Source organism: Ornithorhynchus anatinus, chromosome 1, assembly GCF_004115215.2.
Source record: "Ornithorhynchus anatinus isolate Pmale09 chromosome 1, mOrnAna1.pri.v4, whole genome shotgun sequence".
In the NCBI taxonomy this organism is placed as follows: Eukaryota; Metazoa; Chordata; class Mammalia; order Monotremata; family Ornithorhynchidae; genus Ornithorhynchus; species Ornithorhynchus anatinus.
The window spans coordinates 113,670,396-113,692,386 of record NC_041728.1 but is presented as its reverse complement, the minus strand read 5'-3'; the positions used below and the strand labels follow the sequence as shown (position 1 = coordinate 113,692,386).

General features: G+C 43.5%; 1 protein-coding gene across 1 annotated transcript in view; it reads left to right on the top strand.

Moving 5' to 3' along the window:
• PLCH1 (phospholipase C eta 1) overlaps positions 1-21,991 on the top strand; it is a 248,057-nt gene that overhangs the window by 32,842 nt on the left and 193,224 nt on the right. Inside the window, exon 2 of the mRNA XM_029072294.2 lies at positions 5,142-5,259. Within this exon, the coding sequence (XP_028928127.1) occupies positions 5,181-5,259 (79 nt within the window). The 5' untranslated portion in view covers positions 5,142-5,180. The remainder of the gene's footprint in view (positions 1-5,141; positions 5,260-21,991) is intronic.

The following is a 21,991-nucleotide window of genomic DNA, read 5'->3' as shown; positions in this document are numbered from 1 at the left end:
GGCAAAAGTAATTCATGAGGAAAAAGTAGTTATTGATCTCTTATGATACATGTGAAGTTGTCTTTCATGGCGTGTGTGTGTGTGAGAGAGAGAGAGAAATAGAGAGAGAGAGAGGGCAGGGGAGGCACTGAAAAGGCCAATATAGGACTCTTGGTCAATCAGTGGTATTTTTTTAGCACCTATTATGTTCAGAGCACTGTGTGAAGCATTTGGGCGAGTACATTACAATAGAATTAGCAGACACATTTCCATGCCCACAGTGAGCTTATTATTGTGGCCGCACTGTGCACATAAAAAGGATGTCCTGTGTGTGGTTGCTTTAACAATAACTGTAAGCTCCCTCTAGACTGTAAGCTTCCTGTGGGCTAGGAATCTGCCAACTCTGTTATATTGTACTCTCTCAAATGCTTAGTACAGTACTCTGCAAACGTAAGTGCTCAATGAATACCATTAATTGAATAACATTTGTAGCACCTGACGTGCATAGCTTCGATTCTAGCAGACTGATTGTGTTCTGGAACTTATTGTTCGAGATCTTGTCTTGCCATCTGGCATTGAGTTTGGCCCATAAAAGAATCTGAAGGAAGCGCTCAAGGAGACGGGTGGGGAAGCCCTTGTGGGATGCAAGTCTCAGAGCCATAGAGACGATTAGACAACTTTATGGCCCTGTAGACCTTTGCTTTGGTCTGGAGCCTCTAGACTGTAAGATCTCCGTGGAAGGAAATGTGATTACCTACTTTGTTATATTGTACTCTCCCAAGCGCTTAGTACAGTGCTCTACACACAATAAGTGCTTAATAAATATGATCCATTGAGCCTGATAAAATTCTGTTGCCACACTGTTTGACAGCCTCCCAAAGATGGTCTGATCTTCTTCCTTCTGTTTTCTGCTTTCTTGTATATCACGGCAATGTTGGTCAGCATGTGGCTGAGGTAATGGAATTCTGTACGGCATTTAGCTTTATGTTGTCAGTGTATATTTGCATTTGTATGTTTGGCTTCCATGGTGTAGGCTGTTTCAATGTCTCAAGTTTCTCGAAACTTACTGTCAGTCTGTAACGCCTGGCAGATTCAGTTAAATGGTTTACAGAGCTGTTACAAATAATTTTTATGAACTCCAAATAGTCACACTAATTCCCATACAAAAGCAGGATTCTCAGTGACTAATGCCATTCTGGAGGAAGTCTGTGGAGTTATAACTTCCTTAATAGATCTGTTACAAACTGTACCTCACCTGGGGCTTCATTAGCTTGCCTTGGTGAATTGTGCCCAGTTTCGTGGCGCTGAACTGACGGTTGGAGTTCTGAATAGTCCCTTTAGTCTAGCGCCTTGGACAAAGAAAGCCTTGTTCTGCGAGCTGCCCGACAGCTTTTGAATGAGTTAAATTTGATTAATCCTGAATGTTTTCTCTATCCAGAGTTCTTAATTTAGTTTGCATTGTACCTCTAGATCGTATCTGGGAACTGGTAGGATAGCTCTTTAGGCCCTCACGCCCTCAGCCTCTTAATTTTCCCAAACTCTTGAACTCCAGTTAGGGTCAGTAACATCTTTGTAGGTTCTTGGGATTTTCCATTTTCCTGCCAGGATTGTTTCAGACAAAATTGTTTTCTATCTCCTATCGCACAATGGAGAGCTGCAAGGCAAATGTTCATTTTTCTGGTGGTGGCTTCCTTACTCCCTCACTGCTCTTTCTCAGAGTATGTTTTCTGGGCTCATACTGACTTGGCAGTGAGACCAGAAAATCAAGGAGGAAGGCTAGCCCTGTAATCTTGTAACTTTTTTTTTTAAATGGCATTCGTTAGGGGCTTACTCTGTGTCAAATACTGTCCAAAGCATTGGGGTAGATACAAGTTAACAGGTTGGACAGAGTCCCTGTCCCACATGGGATTCACGTTTTGAATAGAAGGGAGAACAGTTATTTAATCCCATTTTACAGTTGAAGACACTGAGACACAGAGAGGAAAGTGATTTGCCCAAGGTCACACAGCAAGCAATTGACAAAGCTGGGATTAGAACACTCGCAACAGTGGGTGACAAGTCAGTGTTTCTCAGAAGAAAAAAAACAACAAAAAAAGAAAAAAGCATTAGATTGTAAACTCCTCTACAACAGGTACTTCTATGTTTTCACTTGTGCTTTCCTACCTGCTTTGCATTCAGAAGGTTTGAAATTGACTGAAAATTCATCAAACAGATAAAGCAGATACAGGCAGAGAGACTCAATGGCAATTATAACTGACAAAATTTGTGGAGCCCTGTAGGAGAAGCAGCGTGGCTCAGTGGAAAGAGCACGGGCTTGGGAGTCAGAGTTCATGGGTTTGAATGCCGGCTCCGCTACTTGTCAGTTGTGTGACTGTGGGCAAGTCACTTAACTTCTCTGTGCCTCAGTTACCTCATCTGTCAAATCGGGATTAACTGTGAGCCTCACGTGGTACAATATGATTACCCTGTATCTTCCCCAGCACTTAGAACAGTGCTGTGCACATAGTAAGCGCTTAACAAATACCAACATTATTATATATATTTATTATATATGGCATTTAAGTGGTTACTATTTACCAGGCATTGTGGCTTAGTGGAAAGGGCACGTGTTTGGGAGTCAGAGGAGGTGGGTTCTAATGCCACCTCTGCCACTTGTCTGCTGTGTGACCTCGGCAAATCATTTCACTTCTCTGTGCCTCAGTTACCTCATCTGTACAATGGGCATTAAGATTGTGAGCCCCACGTGAGACAGTCTGCCTTGTAACTACCCCAGTGCTCAGAACAGTGCTTGGCACATAGTAAGGGCTGAACAAATACCATTATTACTATTATTGCTAAGTGCTGGGGTAGGTACCAGCTAATAATAATAGTGGCATTTGGTTGGACACAGTCCATGTCCCACATGGGGCTCAGAGTCTTAATCTCTATTTTAAAAATGCCATAATTGAGACACAGAGAAGTGAAGTGAGTAGCCCAGAGTCACACAGCAGGCAAGTGGTGGAGCAGGGATTAGAACAAGTCCTTCTGATTTCCAGACCCTTGCTCAATCCACTAGACCACCCTGCTTCTCATCTATCTGCAAACTTTCTTGGCTTCAGCCATTACAAAAGAGTTAAAATCCTCAAAGATCCTGATCCTGTAATCAAATAATGAGATGAATTTTCACTCTACCTATGGGTAATGGCTAATGGGTAACCATTAGACCAAGAGAGTTATTTGCTAACTAGCATCTTTCATTCATTCAGTCATATTTATTGAGTGCTTACTGTGTGCAGAGCACTGTACTAAGCACTTGGGAGAGTGCAATATGAGTTCGTTGTTGGCAGGAATGTGTCTGTTGTTATATTGTACTCTCCCAAGTGCTTAGTACAGTGCTTTGAACACAGTAAGCATTCAATAAATATGATTTAATGAGTGAATATAACAATAAACAGACACATTATTGGAGAAAGAAGTAAAGTAATTTCCAATGCTGCCTAATTTTGTCCTGTGTGGGGTTAGGAGTAGGAATAGCTGTAGTATTAACATTTATTACTAATTATTATTCCCCCTCTAGACTGAGAGCTCACTGTGGTTAGGGAACATGTCTTCTAATTGTGTTGTGCTCTCCCAAGTGCTTATTACAGTGCTGTGCACACAGTAGGTGCTTAATTAATGTCATTGGTTGATTTATTTAGTACACACCTAAGATAGTGAACCCTTCTAGGTGCTTGGGAAATCAAGACTAGAAAAGTGACCCTTTTCCTTCTCAGGAAGAACTTATACTCTAATGAAGATTAATTATAATTATTGTAATTTTAAGTGATCAAAATAAATAGAATATACATACCTACATGAGCATTGAAGAGGGGATACATAAATTCATAAGTGGTAGAGTTGGCTGCAGGGATGATATCTCAGGGTGTTGGGAAATTAATCAGGGAAGGCTATTTAGAGGAGGTAGGATTTTAGGAGGGCTTTGCATCTGGGGAGAGCTGTGGCCAATCCGGAGAAGCAGCGTGGCTCAGTGGAAAGAGCCCGGGCTTTGGAGTCAGAGGTCATGGGTTTGAATCCCGGCTCTGCCACTTGTCAGCTGTGTGACTGTGGGCAAGTCACTTAACTTCTCTGGGCCTCAGTTACCTCATCTGTAAAATGGGGATTAAGACTGTGAGCCCCATGTGGGACAACCCGAATCCCCTGTGTCTACCCCAGCGCTTAGAACAGTGCTCTGCACATAGTAAGCGCTTAACAATTACCAACATTATTATTATTATTATGATGCGGAGTGGGGAAGCTCCAAGCTCGGCGAACAGTGAGTGTGAGGGAGAAGAGAGCAGGTAGGAAGGGCAGGGTTAGATGGTCTAAGTTCATTGTGTACAGGGAACGTATGTACTAACTCTGTTACGCTGTACTCTCCTAAGTGCTTAATACAGTGCTCTGCACAATAAGCACCACTGATTGAAGAATCTTGAAGGGGAGGAGTTTTTGTTTGCTATGAAGAGACATAGGAAGCCAATGGAGGGTTTTGTGACAAGGAGAGATGTGGCCTGGTTGATAAATTGTAGAATTTGTTAAGCGCTTACTTAGGAAGTAGCATGGATTAGTGGAAAGAGCATGGGCTTGAGTGTCAGAGATTGTGGGTTCTAATCCCAGCTCCACCACTTGTCAGCTGCGTGACTTTGGGCAAGTCACTTAACTTCTCTGTGCCTCAGTTACCTCATCTGTAAAATGGGGATTGAGACTGTGAGCCCCACGTGGGACAACCCGATTACCTAGTATCTACCCCAGCGTTTAGAGCAATCCTTGGAACGTAGTAAGCGCTTACCAAATACCATCACTATTATTATTATCACTTTGTGCCAGCATCTTGCTTTGTGCTAGCAATTGGGTCAGAGGCTAGTTCCAATGAGTGAAAACTTAAATGAGGGAACCAAATTGGGTTTGGCTCTTTCCAAATAGAGCATGTGGAATCTTGTAAATTTTTAATCTCCACTGGACTAGCCTAGGTTTGACCAATTGTTATCTGATTGTTTTGGATAATCCTCATTTGAATAATTTGCATTCCACTGTCTTGACCTTCACAGTTCTCGACCACCGTGGTGTAGGCTAATGATACATCAGGTAGCCAAAGACTCCGATTACTGTAGATTTCTTTATTTTAACTTACTCCGTTTTTCTCACAGGGCATTTTGGTTTAATGCTATGAAGAAAATCTTGAAACAATGAGTTACTGGAGCCTTGAGAAGCGGAGTTGTATGCAGTACTGCAGACATTTTTTGGTGGACAATAGCGTGTTTCATGGTGAGCTGCATGTTTTGCTTTTAAAGTTTGAAAAGAAAAAATTGTGTCTTTTTCCTCCAGTGTTCCAAACATAACCAGAGATTTTTCCAAATTCAACAGTAGGTTTAATGTCCTCCGTCGGAAATGAGTTTCTTTAAAATTGAGAGATCTTATAACGTAAGTGTTCCCCTTATTAGCAAAGACTTTCAGAAGAGACACAAAGTCCAGTCTGAAATGTTTTCTGCTTTCCAGTGATGGATTTCTGCCACAGCTCCTTGCCTGTACTTGATAGAAGGCTCTCATGTGGTAGGCTGGAGGTCTTGCTGTGCCTGATTTTAGGCAGCTTTTAATCAAACAGCCTCAGTCAATCAATTTATGGTGCTGGGAACTCCCCTCTGGACTGTGAGCTTGCTGAAGGGAACAAATCTACTAGCTCTGTTATACTCTCCCAAGCATTTAGTACAATGCTCTGTACACAATAAGCACTTAAACAGCATTGATTTTTTTTTGAGCATGTACACAGCACTATACTAAGTGCTGGGGAGAATTCACTGCAATAGAGTTGGTAGACACCACTCATTCATTCATTGATTGTCATATTTATTGAGAACTTACTGGGTGCCAAGCACTGTACTAAGTGCTTGGGAGCACAACTCCTTACCAGGTGTCAGATGCGATGATACTGATATTGAGGCTGGGCCTTCAGTGATGCTTCAGACAACTCCCGTTTAACAAGTCTGTTAACGATGACTACAGTTGAAATTCATCGGATTACTAAAGTAGATTGCTCCAGCGTGGCTCTGGAAGAAGGCACAGCAGAAACCATGAAGAAAGACTACTGAGTAAACAAAGACAAACATTATTTGATGAAAAAAATCATGGCCCAGTAGAAAGAGCATGGACCTGGGAGTGAGAGGACCTGGGTTCTAATCCCGGCTTCGCCAGCTGCTTGCTGCGTGAGTGTGGGCAAGTCACTTAACTTCTCTGTGCCTTAGTTTCCTCAACTGTAAAATGGGGAGGAAATATGTCTCCTTCCTACTAAGACTGTGAGCTCCACGTGGGACAGAGACTGCGACTGTCCTAATTAACTTGTACCTACCCCATTGCTTTGAATAGAGAAGCAGCATGGCTCAGTGGAAAGAGCATGGGCTTTGGAGTCAGAGCTCATGAGTTCGAATCCCAGCTCTGCCACTTGTCGGCTGTGTGACTGTGGGCAAGTCACTTAACTTCTCTGTGCCTCAGTTCCCTCATCTGTAAAATGGGGATTAAGACTGTGAGCCCCATGTGGGACAACCTGATTCCCCTATGTCTACCCCAGCGCTTAGAACAGTGCTTGGCACATAGTAAGCGCTTAACAAATACCAACATAATAGTCTTTGACTCAGAGTAAGTGCTTAACTAATACCATTTTAAAAAATCACAGTTTTCATCATTTGGAGATGATGTCACTGGCAATACAGCCCTATCTGTATGTGGGGATGGGGCTGAAAAGGCCAATATGGAACTATTAATCGTATTACTACTGCGCACAGACTTGCAAAATCTCCAGGTGCTGTATTGAAGTCAGACATTTGAATCATGTGCTCCAGAAGAATTCACCTTCCCTTCTCCTGTTTCTGATTGGTGCTCTCCCAGTTGGTCTGCTGGCAGTTGTTGCCAACTAGGGTCTTACTGTGTGTTTAGCTGGTTCCTTTTTTTAAATGCTATTTAAGTGCTTACTATGTGCCAGGCACTGTACTAAGCGCTGGAGTAGATATAAAATAATCAGGTTGGATGCAATCCATATCCCACATGACGGGGCTCAGAGTCTTAATCCCCATTTTACAGATGAGGGAACTGAGGCACAGAGAAGTTAAGTGACTTGCCCAAGATCACACAGCAGACAAGTGGCAGAGTCAGGATTAGAACTAAGATTTTTCTGACTCCAAGGCCCCTGCGCTATCCACTAGGCCACACTGTGTACTTCAGACAGCAGCTGTTAGGTATCCAGCTGTCATCTGCCCTCATGTGTTCAGTTGGCTAGCCTTGTATTGGACAAGTGTAGATTCAGTAATGGTAGATTGGGTTCTAGTGCCTCGCTGGGGATCCTCCCTTGAGAGAGCTGGTGGCTCACCCAGATGTGACCACTTAAAGACTTGAATGGGTCTTTTGTCGTAGTTCCAGGGCTCAGCCATATATAGAAAGTTAGAAGCTCTCTGGTCTTCGATCCATCAGCTTGCCCTGTGGATTAAAACTACTCTATTACCACATCTGTCTGGAGGTCTCCTCACTGATCTCTAGATATCTTCATTTGAGTCATTACTTTTTTGAGAAATAATGTATTTGTAGACAGGATGCCACTTAGGTTTTAGCATTCAGTCACTTAGTTTCACTGCCCGCATAAATCTTGACTGTGTATTAACTTGCCCCATGCAGGATGGTACACAACTTTAGTTGCCATCAAGTTGTGCTGATTTGTACAAATGATGCTGTCTTACATATGTGTTTCTAGGAGATAATCCTCAGCTCATGTATAACAGCAAAACAATAATAATATCTTATTTTTTGTAAAGTCCTTTTATGTTTCCCAAACACTGCCACATCTAGTATCTCATCTTATCCTCACAACATCCTTGTGAGGAAAGGAGAGGTAGGTATTAGTAACCCCACTTTATAGATGAATAAGCCTTATGTTTTGGGCATAGCTGGTAACATGAAGAGGAAGGGGTGGTGCTGAGGAATAATCAGAAAGACAGAATAATAATCAGATTAATCAGAATAATAATATCAGATAATCAGGAATAATCAGAAGGTCTTTGTCTAGCCTTTTTTATTCCCACCTCTCCCCAGCATCCAATCTCAAGATGACATGACGAAAAGGGAGGCAAGTGGGACATCGGCAGCGATCAAGTTTGGAGGACATGAAGAGTTAAGAGGGAGGATCTCATATTTAGTTTTTGTATTGGCATTAAGGAAAGTTTGAGAGGGTGAAGGGTCAAAGTTGGAGAGAGAGGTTTGGGAGTCATCCACAGAGAGGTGGTGTTGAAACTGTGGGAGCAGATGAGCTTCTCAAGAGCAAATAGGCTTGGCTGTTAGTTTTTGATTCTTTGGTTGTAGAGTTGACCTGTGGGAACAGGTCAGGTGATGAGCAGTTGAGCACTCTGTTCCTTGTGATACTGCAGTGATGTGCATGTTTCCTGGGTTTTTTTCCCGAAACACTCCTGAACCCCATGAGGTGGCACCCATGATGCCTTTCTGAATCATCAGATAACAGTGCATTCTGGTTATATGGCATGGATAATAATAATGTTGGTATTAAGCACATACCAAGCACTGGTATTGTTGTTGGTATTATGTGCAGAGCGCTGGGGTAGATACAGGGTAATCAGGTTGTCCCATGTGAGGCTCACAATCAATCCCCATTTTACAGATAAGGTAACTGAGGCACAGAAAAGTTAAATGACTTGCCCACAGTCACACAACTGAAGTGGCAGAGCCGGGATTTAAACTGATGATCTCTGCCTCCCAAGCCTTTGCTCTTTCCACAGAGCTACGCTGCTTCTCTATAATGGATGTCAGGGGATGGTTTAACTATGGCCCTGCCTCAAGGTTGGTTGGTGGTTGTGAGCTGTGGGCAGCAAATTCATTTAGGTCCAGCTCAAGACTACCGAGCCTGTCGATCCTGGAGCATGTAATAACACTTTTTCTCTCTTCAACATCCTGCACAAAATCTCTCGTGGTGATAAGCTTATCAACTGTAGGTAGCAATGGGGTGAGTGTGTCCAGATCCCTATATGTTTTGCTCAAAATTTGTCATTGTTAGAGAAGAATCCTGCTGATTTCATGGTGCTCTTGCTTAAAGCTGGTCAAAGCCTCAGTCATCAAGGGGTCTCTAATGCCTTTGAACAGTCACTTGGCTCCAGTCTTGTAAATTTACCCAAAGTAGACTCACTTCTAAAGCACAGGAGTTATTGGAGGCCATGGGGCCTAATGAAGAGTGCCAGGGTTGGAGAATCAGGAAACCTGGCTTCTATTCTCAGCTCTGCTACTATCCTGCTGGGAGACCCTGGACCCCTAAGTCACCTAACTGCTCTGTGTCTGTTTCCCCTTCTTTAAAATATAAATGGGAATAAAATACCTGTTCTTTCTCTGTCATAGACTGTGAGCCTTGTTTGGGGCAGGGACTTTGCCCTATCTGAATATCTTGTATCAAACATGGTGTTGAGCACAGTGCTTGGAAGCAGCGAGGGTTAGTGGATAGAGCACAGGCTTGGGCATCAATGACGACTCCACTATTTATCTGCTGCGTAACCTTGGATAAATCACTTAACTTCTCTGTGCCTCAGATCCCTCATCTGTAAATTGGAGATTAAGACTGTGAGCCCCATATGGGACATGGGACATTACCCTATTTATTTTGTTAATGAAATGTACATCGCCTTGATTCTATTTGGTTGCCATTGTTTTTACGAGATGTTCTTCCCCTTGACTCTATTTATTGCCATTGTTCTTGTCTGTCCGTGTCCCCCGATTAGACTGTAAACCCGTCAAAGGGCAGGGACTGTCTCTATCTGTTGCCGACTTGTTCATTCCAAGCGCTTAGTACAGTGCTCTGCACATAGTAAGCGCTCAATAAATACTATTGAATGAATGAATGAACATGGGCTGTCCAACCTGATTAGCTTGTCTACTCCTGCACTTAGTACAGTGCTTGGCACATAATAAGCACTTACTAGATATCTTAAGTCCCATTATTATTATAATTACTGCTGTCATCATTGTATTGCTGTTCCTGATGCATCCCATATTAAAGACTGCTTTTACTGCAATATGTGCACTCTGATGTGCAGAATTACCTTTTCCAACTCCCACCTCCTGTTCTACCCAAACACATGTTCATGGTGTTGGGAGAAGGTTCTCCATTCCCCAACCACATTCTATTCAAAATGTATAGTGGAAACACACTTTACTAGAGAATTTAAGTGTACAGAGCTATAAATTCTTAGCTTGGTGATCATGACATCTTTTTGTTCTCTATAAAAACTTCCCATTGAGCAATCAATCAGAAGCATCATGGCCTAGTGGAAAGGGCACAGGCTTGGGAGACACAGGGCATGGGTTCTAATGCTGGCTCTGCTATTTGTCTACTATGTGACCTTGGGCAAGTCCCTTCACTTCTCTGTGCCTCATCTGTAAAATGGGGATTGAGACTGTGAGCCTACTGTGGGACAGGCACTGTATCCAACCTGATTTGCCTCTATCTACCCCAGCATTTAGTACAGTGCCTGACATGTAGTGAGTGCTTAACAAATACCACTTAATTTCCCTGTGCCTCAGTTACCTCATCTGTAAAATAGGGATTAAGATGGTGAGTCCCATGTGGGACAAGGGACTGTGTCCAACCTGCTTACCTTATATCTACCCCAGTGCTTAGAACAGAATTTGGCACATAGTAAATGTTTAACAAATACCTTTATTATTATGATTATTATTGAGTGCCTACAGTGTGCAGAACACTGTACTGAGTGCTTGGGAGAGTACAACACAATAATGTAACAGACAAATTCCCTGCCCACAATGAGCTTACAGTCAAGAGAATGAGCTTACAGTCTACAGCAATCAGTGAACGGCTCCTTCAACCCCGCCATCCTCGAGTCCTAGTTTTCACAGGCTGCAGTAACACGCCTAAAGAAGCCGGAGGGAGGAGAGCAAGCCCTTCCCCATCAACATTTATTTTCAGAGTGAACCCAAAAATCTCATCTTTGTCTCTCTGCCACTTGCTGCTTCACTCCCTTCCAACCTGGACGTTCAGAACAGGCAGGGAGGTGTCTGAGAGGTCTAAGCCGGTGGGGGCAGCCCTTAGAGGGGGACAGATGCCTGCCCCCCTGCCCATCCTGCTGCTGTGGTCTGGGTCTCCCCACTCTGGGGATCCCCAAGATGCTCCTGACCTAAGGTCATCAGGTATTTGCTTTGTATGGGTTGCCAGGAGGCCGGGCAGGGTGGTAGGGGAGGAAGGAGATCACGTTCTTCCTCCTCATGGTGAATCATAAGAAGTAGCGTGGCCTAGTGGATAGAGCACAAGTTTGGGAGTAAGAGTAGCAGGGTTCTAATCCCGGCTCCGCCATCTGTCTGCTGTGTGACCTTCAGGAAGTCACTTCTTTTTTCCCTCAGTTTCTTCCCCTGTAAAATAGGGATTAAGACTGTGAGTCCTACGTGGCACCTGGACTCTGTCCAACCTGATTAGCTTATATCTACCCCAGCACTTAGTACAGTGCTTGGCACTTAATAATTGCCTAACAAATACCATTTAAAAAAAGTGCCTGGGGGATTTATGGTAGGCTCTCTCTTCCCCTGTGTCAATGAAGAAGTGATATCGGTGGCTTCTACTATCAGCATTCCCTGGTAGTACTCTGGGAGTGGTTTGACAGCCAAATTTAAGCAGTTGAGGCTTGAGGTGACCATTTGGTCATCGATCTCTCTTGCCACATCCCTGTGAAGCAGGGATTTTAAAGTGCCTTTAAACAAATAGCTCAAAAAACCTGATGACCCATCAGTCAATCGTATTCAGCATTTCATTAATTCATTCAATCGTATTTATTGAGCACTTACTATGTGCAGAGCCCTGTACTAAGTGCCTGGAATGTACAATTTGGCAACAGATAGAGACAATCCCTGCCCAACAATGGGCTCTCAATCTAAAAGTAAATATAGATGCTATATATAGATGCTATATAATAGATGCTATATATATATATAATGTGCAGAGCACTGTGCTGAGCTCTTAGGAGAGTATAATACAACAGAATTAACAGATGAGTTGCCTGCCTGTAAAGAATTATTTCCCGCATTTCAGAAGGGAAGCTGAAGGAGTTTTCCCAAGTTTGGCTCTCTCCAGCCAGTGGGATTGCCTGGATTTGGGACCTAAATCCTTTGCCGGGTCTCTGTTGGTGGGTCACAGTCCTCCAGATGTGGCCTCGTGGTTCATCTTGAGCCATTTCCTCAAATGCCCCTTTATTGGAAGGCTGACTCTAGTTGGCAAACCTGAGCAGTAAAAGATACACAAGGGGGCAGTAGCGTCCTCAGAATGCAAAATGCCTTTATAATTTTTTGTGTCTGATAATCAGTCATTAGTGATCTTCTCAAAAGATTTAGAAAGTATCCAGTCCTCAAAACTATAAAAAGATTCAAAGCCAATTAGAATTATGATTTGGATTCCTTTAAAATAATGTTGAGTTCTCAATAATATAAAAGAGGCAGGGAATGTTTGTTGATTATATTGTATTCTCTCAAGTGCTTAATACGGTGCTCTGCACATAGAAGGGCTCAGTAAATACGAGTGAATGATTGAATGAATGAAAATACCAAGTTGTTTCCTGGAACTTTTGACAGGCTGCAATTTCTCCTGCTACTAGCTTTTCTGGAATTTTCATTTTCAAAGTTCTGGTGTGGATGAGAAGACCTCTAAATTCAGAAGCCTAGAGGGAATAGCTAGAATGTTCATTCATTCATTCAGTAGTATTTATGGAGTGCTTACTGTGTGCAAAGCACTGTATTAAGTGCTTGGCAGAGTACAGTATAACAACAAACAGGCACATTTCTGCCCATAGTGAGAGTGGGCAGTTTAGAGTGGGAGACTATCTGAAACACTAGACAATGGTGATTTAATAATATCAATATGCTAATGATGATGGTATTAAACATCTACTATATGTCAAGTACTGTACTAACCACTGGGGTAATCAGGATAATCAGGTCCCACATGGGGCTCACAGTCTAAGCAGGAGGGAGAGACGGAGAAGACGTATCGAATCCCCATTTTGCAGATGTGGGAATGGAGGCACAGGGAAGTGAAGGGACTTGCTCAGGTCACACAGCAGGTAAATGGCAGAGTCAGGATTAGAACCCAGGTCCACTGACTCCCAGCCCCTGGCTCATTCCATTAGGCCATGCTACATTCTAGGGTGAGGCCATGGATTTTGGGGGAGCACGTTGCATGTAGACTCTTCTAAAGATCTAGCTGCATTATGGGTGAGGCAAGTTGGTAGTGCATCCTGAGACGGTGAAATCCTAGTGCTCCCATACCCACTGCCCCACACCCTCTCAGCATTCCTTCTCACCCCCCAGCTCTCGTTGCCGCCATTGGAAAATGACAGGCAGGAGAAAAGGAGCTCTTTTTTTTGGTATTTAAGTGCTTACTATGTGTCATGCACTGTTTTTAGCTTTGGAGTGGATACAAATAGATACCAGTTAATTAGGCTGGTTACAGATCCCGTCCCACATAGGCCTCACAGCCTAGGAGGAAGAACAGGTATGGAGTGCCTATTTTGCAGGTGAGGCAACTGAGACACAGAGAAGTTGAGTGACTTGCTTAAGGTCACACAGCAGGTATGTGGCAAAGCCAGGATTAGATCACAGGTCCTCCAACTCCAAGGCCTAGGCTCTTTTCACTAGACCACACTGCTTCCCAGAGTCTTAGATTCTATGAAAGGTGGGTTGGGGGAAGGTGAGAACAAGTTATTGCATGACTGGCTATTTCTCTATCCTAGGAAGGGTCTCAAGTTGAATACATTTGAGAGTAAATGATGGAGACAAATCCATCTTTCCAAGAGGGAATCTCCCATTAATGACACCAACCACACTCACTGTGGGAAAAGGGGTTGTTAATCCACTGCAGGAAATAGTGGCCAAGAAAAAATTAAAATCAATAATTCTGACCTACTTTCATGCATACATGTACATTTCTCTGGGGGCTGCCAAGCCACAGCTTTGCTTTTGATCCATGGACAAGTTCACCTCTCTTCAAAAATGTCAGTTTTTCTTGGTCCAGTTAGCCTTCCTTTTCTAATGGGAAGATCAGCACTCCTCATTTTGCAGTTGTTTATGGAACCCATATTAGGAAGTGGCTGTTCTCCTTTCTTTCATTACTATTTCCAAGTGTGAACCGAGTTGAATGTTAATTGCTTTACAAGGATGTTCTCCCTCCCCTGCTAGTTAAGCTAATATTTATTCCTTCCCTGAAGGAAAGGTTTATTCAGAGAGATTTCCAATGTGACCCATCGCAAGCTTGGAGCGGGCATCAATCTGAGCAGCCCGAGGGGATGCAGGGTGTCGACGGTTGCCTTTCAAGGAATGCATAGGGATGAGCATTCGTTGGAGGAGAAAGTAGGTTTTTCTCCTGTCCCGGCAGGCTGACTGGGGGAAGGGTTGTAGGCAGTAGTAGCATTAATAAGCCCCCATTTGCTGCTGTGCCCTATACTAGCTTCTTGGGAAGAATAAAAAGGCCACATTTCCTGCCCACAATCCTCCCTCTAAAGGGAGGGTAGATAAGACTGTGAAAGAAAGCCTGCTTGGAAAGAGACTGTCAAAAATCAGCTGGAAAAAGTTCTCCCATTTAATAATAATAATTATGGTATTTAGTGCCTACGATGTACCTCCTCTAATGTCATACTAAGCGCTGAGGTGGATACAAGCAAATCGGGTTGGACACAGTGCCTGCCCCATGTGGAGCTCACCTTCTCAATCTCCATTTTACAGAAGTAACTGAGGCACAGAGAAGTGAAGTCTAGACTGTAAGCCCGTTGTGAGCAGAGATGGTCTCTCTTTACTGCTGAATTGTGCTTTCCAAGCACTTAATACAGTGCCCTGCACACAGTAATTGCTCACAAATTCGATTGAATGAATGAAGTGTCTTGCTTAAGGTCACACAGCCGACAAGTGGCAGAGCTGGGATTAGAACCCATGACCTTCATTCATTCAATAGTATTTATTGAACGCTTACTATGTGCAGAGCACTGTACTAAGCACTTGGAATGTACAATTCAGCAACAGATAGAGACAACCCTGCCCAGTGACGGACTCACAGTATAAATGCTGGAGACAGACAGCAAAGCAAAATGGAGCAAAACAAAAACAAGATAACATCATCAAGATAAATAGAATCAAGGTGATATACACCTTATTAACAAAATAAATAAGGTAATAAATGATATATACAAATGAGCACAGTGCTGAAGGAAGGGGAAGGGGGAAGAGCAGAGGATGGGGGGGGCAGAGGGAAAGGGGGGGCTCAGTCAGGGAAGGTCTTCTGGAGGAGGTGAGCTCTCTTTGAAGAGGGGAAGAGAGTTAGTTTGGCGGAGGTGAGGAGGGAGGACATTCCAGGACAGCGGCAGGACCTGGGCCAGGGATCAACGGTGAGATAGGCATGAACAGGGGGACAGTGAGGGGTGAGCGACAGAGGAGTGGAGTGTACAGGGTAGGCAGTAGAAAGAGAGAAGGGAGGTGAGGTTGGAGGGGGCAAGGTGATGGAGAACTCTGAAGCCAAGAGTGAGAAGTTTTTGTTTCATGTGAAGGTTGATAGGCTACCACTGGAGGTTTTTAAGGAGGGGAGTGACATGCCCAGAGCGTTTCTGTAGGAAGATGATCCAGGCAGTGGAATGAAGAATAGACTGGAGTGGAGAGATCAGAGAGGAGGCTGATACAGTAGTCCAGTAGGGATATTATGAGAGCTTGTACCAGCACGATAGCCGTTTGGATGGAGAGGAAAGGGCGGATCTTGGTGATATTGTAAAGGTGAGACCGGCAGACATTGGTGACGGATTGGATGTGTGGGGTGAATGTGAGAGCAGAGTCAAGGATGACACCAAGGTTGCGGGCCTGTAGGACGGGAAGGATGGTTGTGTTGTCCACAGTGACAAGGAAGTCGGGGAGAGCACAGGGTTTGGGAGGGAAGATAAGGAGCTCAGTTTTTGACCTTCTGACTCCCAGGCCCATGCTCTATCCACTACACCATGCCATGTCCTCCAGGAGTGTCTTCCTTTCATTCACTCATTCATTCATTCATTCATTCATATATATTGAGCACTTACTATGTGCAGAGCACTGTACTAAGTGCTTGGAAAGTACAATTCAGCAACAAATAGAGACAATCCCTTCCCAACAACGGGCCAAGATCTGCTTTCTGTTTCTTGCTTCCTTCCATCGTGTCTTTGAGAATTACTGATTGGAGATTGGCCTTTTGCTCTCTACAGGACTGAAGATGATGATGATGGTATTTGTTCAGTGCTTACTATGTGCTGAGCACTGTTCTAAGCGCTGGGGTAGGTACAAGGTAATCATGTTGTCCCACGTAGGGTTACAGTCTTAATCCCCATTTTATAACTGAGGCATAGTAAAGTGATTTGCCCAAAGTCACACAGCTGACAAGTGGCGGAGACAGGATTAGAACCCACGTCCTCTTACTTCCAAGTCCGTGCTCTTTCCAGTAAGCCACGCTGTTTCTCGTGGGTCATTAATGGGTGCTCAATAAATGTTTGCTGCTGTTGCCATGTGTAAACTTTTAGTATTTGTGTTATATTGCAGGGGTCAGCAAGAATTAATCAATGGTCTTTCTGAGTTTTCAGTCTGGGCTGAATACTGTACCAAGTGCTAGGGAGAATACAATAGAGTTAGATCAATCATGGATACTGTACAAAGTGCCTGGGAGAGTACAATGCAACGGAGTTGGTAGACAGATTCCCTGACCATATTAATAATAATGTTGGTATTTGTTAAGCGCTTACTATGTGCCGAGCACTGTTCTAAGCGCTGGGGTAGACACAGGGGAATCAGGTTGTCCCACGTGGGGCTCACAGTCTCCATCCCCATTTTACAGATGAGGTAACTGAGGCACCGAGAAGTTAAGTGACTTGCCCATATTGAGCCTACAGTCTAGAGGAGGAGACAGACGATGCCCAATGCTCATCTTCGTTAAAGTTGTAATTTGGATTAGTGTTTCCTAGATACATTATCTCATACTAGCATAGAAACTCTCTGCCATTTGTCTGCCCAATTCTTTGTTTTATGAGGACTTCTTGAAGTTTATCCTCATTCCTGTCATGCACGAGGGAGAAGCAGCGTGGCTTAGCAGAAAGAGCCCGGGCTTGGGAGTCAGAAAATGTGGGTTCTAATCCCGGCTCCGCTACTTGTCTGCTTTGTGAACTCTGGCAAGCTGCTTCACTTCTCTGGGCTTCAGTTACCTCATCTGTAAAAATGGGGATTGAGACTGTGAGCCCCACGTGGGACAACCTGATTACCTTATATCTACCCCAATGCTTAGAACAGTGCTTGACACATAAGTTTCAAAAAATACCATTGATATTATTATTAAATACCGTTATTATTAAGAGGCCTTCCCAGACTAAGCCCCCCCTTTCCTCAGCTCCCCCTCCCCATTGCCCCTTTCCTCTACCCTCCCCACCCCACAACACTTGTGTACATATGTACATATCTGTAATTATATTTCTTTTACATTATTGCCGGTTTACTTGTTTTGATGTGTATATATCTATAAATGCCATTATTATTAGTATATCTATAATTCAATTTATATTGATACCTGTTTACTTGTTTTGATGTCTGTCTCCCCCCTTGTAAACTGTAAGCATGGTGTGGGCAGGGATTATCTCTCTTGATTGCTGAATTGTGCTTTCCAAGTGCTTAGTACAGTGCTCTGCACACGGTAAGCCCTCAATAAATACAATTTAATGAATGAATCTTTTATAAAATCCTCATGCAATCCATTGATAGCCTGGTCAACATCTCACATTTGGTGTATTTGAAGACACCTATAGTTTCCTGATTGCACCCAACTTCCCATTTGTTTATAGTCTTTTCTGTTTTTCTCACTTGGGAAAACTTACCATTTTTTTTTAATGGCACTCCCACCTGTACTATCTGCATCAGGAAAAACATTTACCCTATCTAGAAACCTTCACTTCCCATCAATCTTGACAGCACTATCATTTTCCCATTTCACAAGTCCATAAACTTGGCATTATCAATCAATGGTATTTATTGAGCACTTACTATGTGCAGAGGACTAAATGCTTGGGAGAGTTTAATACAACAGAATTAGCAGACACTTTTCCTGCCCATAAAGAGCTTACAGGCATTATCCTCGACTCGTCACTCTCATTCAACCCACATATTCAGCCTGTCACTATATACTGTTGGCTCAACTTTCACATGCTCGCTAAAATCTGTCTGTCCCTCTCAGTCGAGACTGCTTCCATTTTAATCCAAGTACTTATCCTATCCTGCCATGATTACTGCATCAACCTCCTTGCTGACTTCTCTGCCTTCTGTCTCTTCCCACCTCTGTCCATACTACATTCTGCTGCCAGGATCACTTTTCGACAGAACTGTTCGGTCCTTGCTTCCTCACTCCTCAAGAACCTCCAATGGTTTCCCATCCACCTCCACATCAAACAGAAACTCTTCATCATTGTCTTTAAAGCATTCAATTACCTTGCTCCTCTTACCCTAAATCCCTGATTTCTTACTACATTCCAGCCCGCACGCTTCACTCATCTAATGCTAACCTACTCACTGTGTCTTGATCTCGCCTATCTTGCCTCTGACCTTTTGCTCACCTTCTGCCCCTGGCCTTGAATACCCTCCCTGTACATATCCCACAGATAACTCTGCCCACCTTCAAAGTCTTATTAAAAGCACATCTCTTCCAAAAAGCCTTCTATAAGCTCTCATTTCCTCTTCTCCCACCACCCCCAAGTCACCCTGGTACTTGAATTTGTACCCTTTATTCACCCCCTCCTCAGCCCCACAGCACTTTATCTACATATCTGTAATTTATATTAATGTCTGTCTCCCCCTGTAGACTGTAAGCTCATTGTGGGCAGGGAACATTTCTTCCAACTCTGTTATATTTTACTCTCCCAAGTGCTTAGTACAGTGCTCTGCACACAGTAAGTACTCAATAAATATGATTGATTCCCTCCACTTCACATCTTAATGAGTTCGGCAACAATTCTATGAGCAGGGAATTATTTCAAGTATATTATTCTTTACTACCTGCTCCAATCTTATCCACCAGCTCCTCCTCAGGTAAGTGGTTGTATAGTTCCACTAAAGTGTTTTGGTAAAACATTATTTAAAAAGTGAAGTCAAGATGAAAGAAATCTGGAACTCTAGGATATGGATTGGATAATAAGACAACAAGGCCTATTTTCCCCAATTTTTGGTTTCAGTAGAAAGGAAGAACTAACTATAATTTCAGGTTGACCTTTCCCCATCTCCCCCCAGCAATTGAACCCGGCGTTGGCAGCACTTTGAGTCTGGATCTTGAGATCAGTCAGATGCTGTCTTTCAGGAGGTTCTCACTGCCCTTTAACATGGCTCCTTTTTGAATGTCACTTTTACCTCCGAGCTTTATTCCACAGACAGGATCTGGCTGAAGTCCTCTAAAACAGTCTTTCACCAAGGAGCAACTCGTTTTTCACATCTTGGGAAAAGATTTCCATTTTCCACCTCCCTTCTTTTAACTGTTCCTTTACCACTCACTTCCTTGAATTTTTTTCTTATCCATATACCCCTGCCTAATTAGCCTGATCTAGTGGAGAGTACGGGTCTGGGAATCAGAGAGACCTGGGTTCTAATCTCAGCTCTGCCACTTATCTACTGTGTAACCTGTAGCAAGTCACTTAAGTTTTCTGTGCCTCAATTACCTCATCTATAAAATGGGGATTAAGACTTTGAATCCCATGTGGGGCAGGGACTGTGTTCAACCTGATTAGATTGTATCTATCCCAGTGCTTAGTACAGTGCCTGACAAATACCTTAAACAAGTAACAAATACCATAAAAAAGTACTGTGCGAAAGACTTTTAGCTTCATGCCAAGGCTCACTGGGCAATAGGAGGAAGATACCTCCTATTTTGTTTTATATTAGCCAATAGGAATGAAAATATTTATAGATAATCTTCCACTCTAGGGTAATAATAGAACGGTAAAAGTGTTGGACATTCCAACCCTGTGCTAATCCAGACACCATGGAAACAGCTTCCCTTTGGTTTGGCTAATTCTTAGAGACAATTGTGTTTTTTCAAGATTTAAGAAACTTAGTCTCTTGATGCAAATTTTGGGTAACATCGATGTACCCTTGTCTGTGATGTCTGATGCTCTTCTGGTTACTTATTGACCAGCACAGAAAGTGACCTGATAAGATCCCTGTCCTCAAGGAGCTGACAATCTAGTGGGAAAGACAGACAGTAAGGCTAGTCCATGGAGGATAAATGAACTGTTGATGTAGTTAAGACTCATTAGCCTGAAGTCCAAGAATACCATAGGCACGTGGTAAGGTGGTGGTAAGATGGTGGACTGCTGATGTGCCTTCTAGGTACCAGTTACCTGACACCTCTATTATTCCTCCTATCGACCTAGGAATGGTCGTTCCCATCACCTTTCAATTCAGTTGGCAACTGAAGCGTTATATTTTTAATGGTATTTCTAAGCACTTATTATGTGCCAGGCACTCTACTAAGCACTGGGGTAGATACAAGATAATCAGGTGGGACACAATCCCTGTCCCAAAAGGGGCTCACTGGCTTAATCCTCATTTTATAGATGAGGTAACCGAGGCCCAGAGAAGTGAATTGACTTGCCCAAGGTCTGTGTGCTATCCACTAGACCATGCTGTTCCTCATTTTCTTGTCTTTTCTTTGCCTTTCTTCCATTTTCTGGCCTCATTTGTTCTGAAAGTTTCGGAGAACTGGATAATCCTGGGATCGAAGAGTGTACTGATATGCAAATCGTCTGCTCTGGTTTTCCCATCCAGAAGCCTAGGCCTGGGTGCATCATGATCTGCACTAGCTTTTTTTTAATGGTATTTGTTAAGTGCTTACAATGTGCCCAGCACTGTTCTAAACTCTGGGGTAGATACTAGGTCATCAGGTTGGACACAGTTTCTGACCCATATGGGAGTCCGTCTTAATCTCCACTTTACAGATAAGGTAACTGAGGCCTAGAGAAGTACAGTGATTTACCCAAGGGCATACAACAGACAAGTGGCAGAGCCTGGACTAGAACCCAGCTCCTTCTTGCTCCCAGTGCCATGCTCTAACCATTAGGCAAATGTTGCTTCTCACAGTCCTCAGGAACTCTGTTCTCCACTGGGTTATCATAACATGATAGCCTACCCTGCCTTCTACCTTACCTCAAAGGCAGGAATGTCTTTAGTCCGAGGGTTGTACTTCATTTTTGGGGTTTCCTAAAGCGGCTTTCAGACTTTGGGTGAATAGATTGTGAGGGGATGAATCTCCAAGGGCTGGAGCTGTTCCTGAGAAACTGTAAGAATGCTGCCACTGAGGAGTCTCTGGCCCTGGCTTGGGGTTTGCTGCCTTAATGGCCTTGGACCCTCCACCTTTTGGGAGCTGTGTTACCCTGGACTATTGAACCCATTTAGCTCTGTTAAGGGTGTGAGGTGAAAAATGGTCCTGACAGAGATGGTGGGGAGACAAGGGAAGGTTATGTGTCTGAAAGCAAGAGTACTCACTTGCATTAGGGAGAGTGGGTGAGGTTTAGGGGAGGCCAGTGATCAGTAATCAGTGACGTATTTATTGAGTATTTACTATGTGCAAAGCACTGTTCTAAGCACTTGGGAGAGTAGAGAAGCAGCGTGGCTCAGTGGAAAGAGCCCGGCTTGGGAGTCAGAGGTCATGGGTTTGAATCCCGGGTCTACCACTTGTCAGCTGTGTGACTGTGGACAAGTCACTTAACTTCTCTGTGCCTCAGTGACCTCATCTGTAAAATGGGGATTAAGACTGTGAGCCTCACCTGGGACAACCTAATTACCCTGTACCTGTCCCAGCGCTTAGAACAGTGCTCTGCACATAGTAAGCGCTTAACAAATACCAACATTATTATTATTATTATTACAATACAACAGAATTAGGAGACGTTCCCTGCCCATAATAAATTTATAGTGTAGAGGGTAAGGCAGA